The following is a 3,473-nucleotide window of genomic DNA, read 5'->3' on the forward strand; positions in this document are numbered from 1 at the left end:
AAAGGGAGAAGCTAAGGATCCCTGAGGAGCATGAAAGCAAAAGTCTTTCTGAACACTTGGCCCCATTTAAAACACAGAACTGGAAGGTTTCCAGCCCGGAGACTACTGTCTGCGGTATACAGGTTTATATTACCTGGAATGAGATAGTCATCACCAACACCGCTCACTGCAGAAAACAAACTGGACCTCACTTCAGACTTCAGGGAATCTGGAGTGAGCTTAGTCTGCCAAGAACCAGCTGGTGTCAGATTCCTGTAGGGTAAGTGTATTACAAGCTATCTGGTTTTAACTTCACTTTCCATCCCATCCACTGGTTTGATAATATTTTCAGTTTAGCATTTTTCAATACCTGTATTATTAGTCTTAGAGTTCTGAATGTTACTTAGTTTCTATGATTACCAAAAATATAAGATTTCTCTCCCAACTAACCCCAGAGACTTCAGTAGTCCTTAAAGCAGAGTTTCACACACTAATAAAAAACAGTCTTACATGCTTTCAGATACACATGTTGGGAAAGAATGGTTTTTAGAGACCAGTTATCTTTCCCTGTTATCTTATTCTTTTTGCATTTTGGCTGTTCTATCTTTTAATCAAAGTAGTAAACACAGACAAAATCAGTAATTAACATTAATAAGACAATATAGTCTCAAGGCTAATGATGATGTTGAATTATTTGAATATAAATGTGAACTAATTGTTATTGGTTTTTTAATTTATTTATTTCTGAGAGCTGTGTGTTTGTATCTGAAATGTAGCATTAGATTTGGGGGCTGTATCCAATCTGATAAATACGGATCCTCAGAATATATTTTACGACTACTGAAGATGTCTTCCTGATCTCTTGCAGGAGGGGCAGATTCAAGAACTTGAGAACATTTATTACCACGTTTTCAATCATCATATTAATTTTTGACAATAAGAATTATACTTCTAAATAAGTCACTCAGAGAAATGCAAATGTCATATGACCTCACTCCATTGAGGAATCTTTAATAAAATGTGATCCAACAGAAGTTAAAAGAATAATGTTGGTTGCCAAAGGCTGAGGAGGGAAGAGAGGAAAAGGCTGATTAAAGTCTACGAGGTTATAGCTGGATAGGAGTGAAGAGTCCTGGGGCTCTATTGTACAGTAACGTGAGATCAGATATTAGTGTACTGTGTATTTCTCTAAAAGAAAACTAGAAGATAGAGTTTTGCATTTTTTTCCATAAATAAAAGTTAAATGTTTGAAGAGTTAAATGAACTTACGCTAACCATTATACAACATATATATCTAGCAAAACACCACACAGTACTCCATTAGTATGTATTTTTGTATGTCTGTTTAAATTTTTAAATTTAAAACAATTTCTTAAATGAATCAAGAAATAGAAAAGTATTTCTGATGAATAAAATATTTATCTGCTCTTCTATACTTAGTTTTTCTTATCCACAATGTTGTGCACACATCTACATCCAAGATAAACTGATTTGCAATTTTGAGTTTAGTGCAATGCCAGCATTTCAGTAAATTTCTGCTCTCTAGTTCCTGATCATTAAGTTCTTGCTTCTGTTGCAGAAGCCCTTATTCATCTCTTTGTATTTGGGTCCCAGTAGCACACACTCTGTAAATGGAAGAAGCAAACCAGTCAGTGGTGTCTGAGTTTATTTTTCAGGGACTTTGTGACTCACAGGAGCTCCAGGTGATCCTCCTACTGCCGGTTTCTATACTCTACCTAATGACAGTTTTGGGCAACCTCTTTGTCGTGCTATTAACCATCACCGACCACAATCTCCATTCCCCCATGTACTTCCTCTTAGCTAATCTCTCCTTTGTAGACTCGTGCCTTTCCTCTGTGACCACCCCTAAACTGATCACTGACCTCCTAAAGGATGATAAGACCATTTCCTTTGGGGGCTGCATGGCCCAGATTCTCTGTGTGCATTTCTTTGGAGGGGGTGAGATGGTTCTTCTGGTGACAATGGCCTATGACCGTTATGTGGCCATCTGCAAGCCACTCCATTACTCCAGCATCATGGACAGACAGAAGTGCATCTGGCTGGTTTTGACATCATGGATCATTGGCTTTGTTCACGCTATGAGCCAACTGGCTATGATCTTGGAGCTGCCTTTCTGTGGACCTAGAGTAGTGGACAGCTTTTTTTGTGATATTCCTTTGGTGATCAAACTAGCCTGTATGGATACCGATACTTTAAGAATAGTTATAAACGCAGACAGTGGGCTTTTGGCAACAACTTGCTTCATTCTCGTGCTGGTCTCCTATACTTATATCCTGTTTACCATCCATCTTAATGCTAAAGAGGGTGCATCCAAGGCCCTCTCTACTTGTACTTCTCACATCACAGTGGTGGTGCTGTTCTTTGGACCCTGCATCTTCATCTACCTGTGGCCAGTAAGTATCACCTGGGTGAACAAGTTTCTGGCTGTGTTTTATACTGTAATCACACCTCTCATGAATCCAGCCATTTACACACTAAGAAATAAAGAGATTAAGAATGCCATAAAGAGGCTGACAAATCAGCATGTGAACTCAAGGGATAATTGTTAGCAATCTCACATGGCAAGAAAACACACTGTGTGGCTCTCTTTTGCCACGTGTTGACTGTAAACTGAACAGCCAATAACTGACTCAGATCAGAAAGCTCTGGATAACCCAAGATGTACAGTTTGTACTTTTTATTATGAAAATGTGTTTTGAAATCCAACACTTAGATTCTTACAACTTAAACTGCAAAAATAAACTTTGTATATATTCATTGATTACCAAATGTGAACAAAGATGTTAATGGCACAAAAATAATGGCCACAATTTGTGGTTTGTTTTTTTTTTTTTTTTTTTTTTTTTGACAGGCAGAGTGGACAGTGAGAGAGAGAGACAGAGAGAAAGGTCTTCCTTTTGCCATTGGTTCACCCTCCAATGGCCGCCACAGCTGGCGCACCACGCTGATACGAAGGCAGGAGCCAGGTGCTTCTCCTGGTCTCCCATGGGGTGCAGGGCCCATGCACTTGGGCCATCCTCCACTGCACTCCCTGGCCACAGCAGAAAGCTGGCCTGGAAGAGGGGCAACCGGGACAGAACCCGGCGCCCCTACCGGGACTAGAACCCGGTGTGCCGGCACTGCAGGCGGAGGATTAGCCTAGTGAGCCGCGGCGCCGGCCCACAATTTGTTAAAGGCTACCTATGTTCCCAACACTGTACAACATCTTTCACCTGTTATGTATTACTTAACAAAATCACTTTGAGTTTTCATTATACTCCCATTTCTAAAACCACATCACGTGTCTATCCTAATTCTGATTTAGCTAGAGAAAATTCTAAAGGCATTTATATTCATTTAGAAAACAAAATGATAAATTGTCAAATCATAATCCTATTACCCCTGCTCTTCATAATTTAATCCTTTAAATTAAAGTTTTTAATTCTTAATTGTTGTTTTAAATGTAGCTTCTCTGGAAATGTCTTCCTTAAATA

General features: G+C 39.2%; 1 protein-coding gene across 1 annotated transcript; it reads left to right on the plus strand.

The window, feature by feature from the left end:
- The first annotated feature begins 399 nt into the window (after positions 1-399).
- LOC100338512 (olfactory receptor 4K17-like) lies at positions 400-2,633 on the plus strand. Its single transcript, XM_051822569.2, has one exon. The coding sequence runs from the start codon at positions 1,611-1,613 to the stop codon at positions 2,547-2,549; it is 939 nt and encodes a 312-aa protein (XP_051678529.1). The 5' UTR covers positions 400-1,610; the 3' UTR covers positions 2,550-2,633.
- Positions 2,634-3,473: the final 840 nt, after the last annotated feature.

This window comes from Oryctolagus cuniculus, chromosome 12 (genome assembly GCF_964237555.1).
Source record: "Oryctolagus cuniculus chromosome 12, mOryCun1.1, whole genome shotgun sequence".
Lineage (NCBI taxonomy): Eukaryota > Metazoa > Chordata > Mammalia > Lagomorpha > Leporidae > Oryctolagus > Oryctolagus cuniculus.

Excerpts from the sequence above, each read along its gene's own strand:
- LOC100338512 (XM_051822569.2), top strand. The coding sequence starts at position 1,611 with ATGGAAGAAGCAAACCAGTCAGTGGTGTCTGAGTTTATTTTTCAGGGA.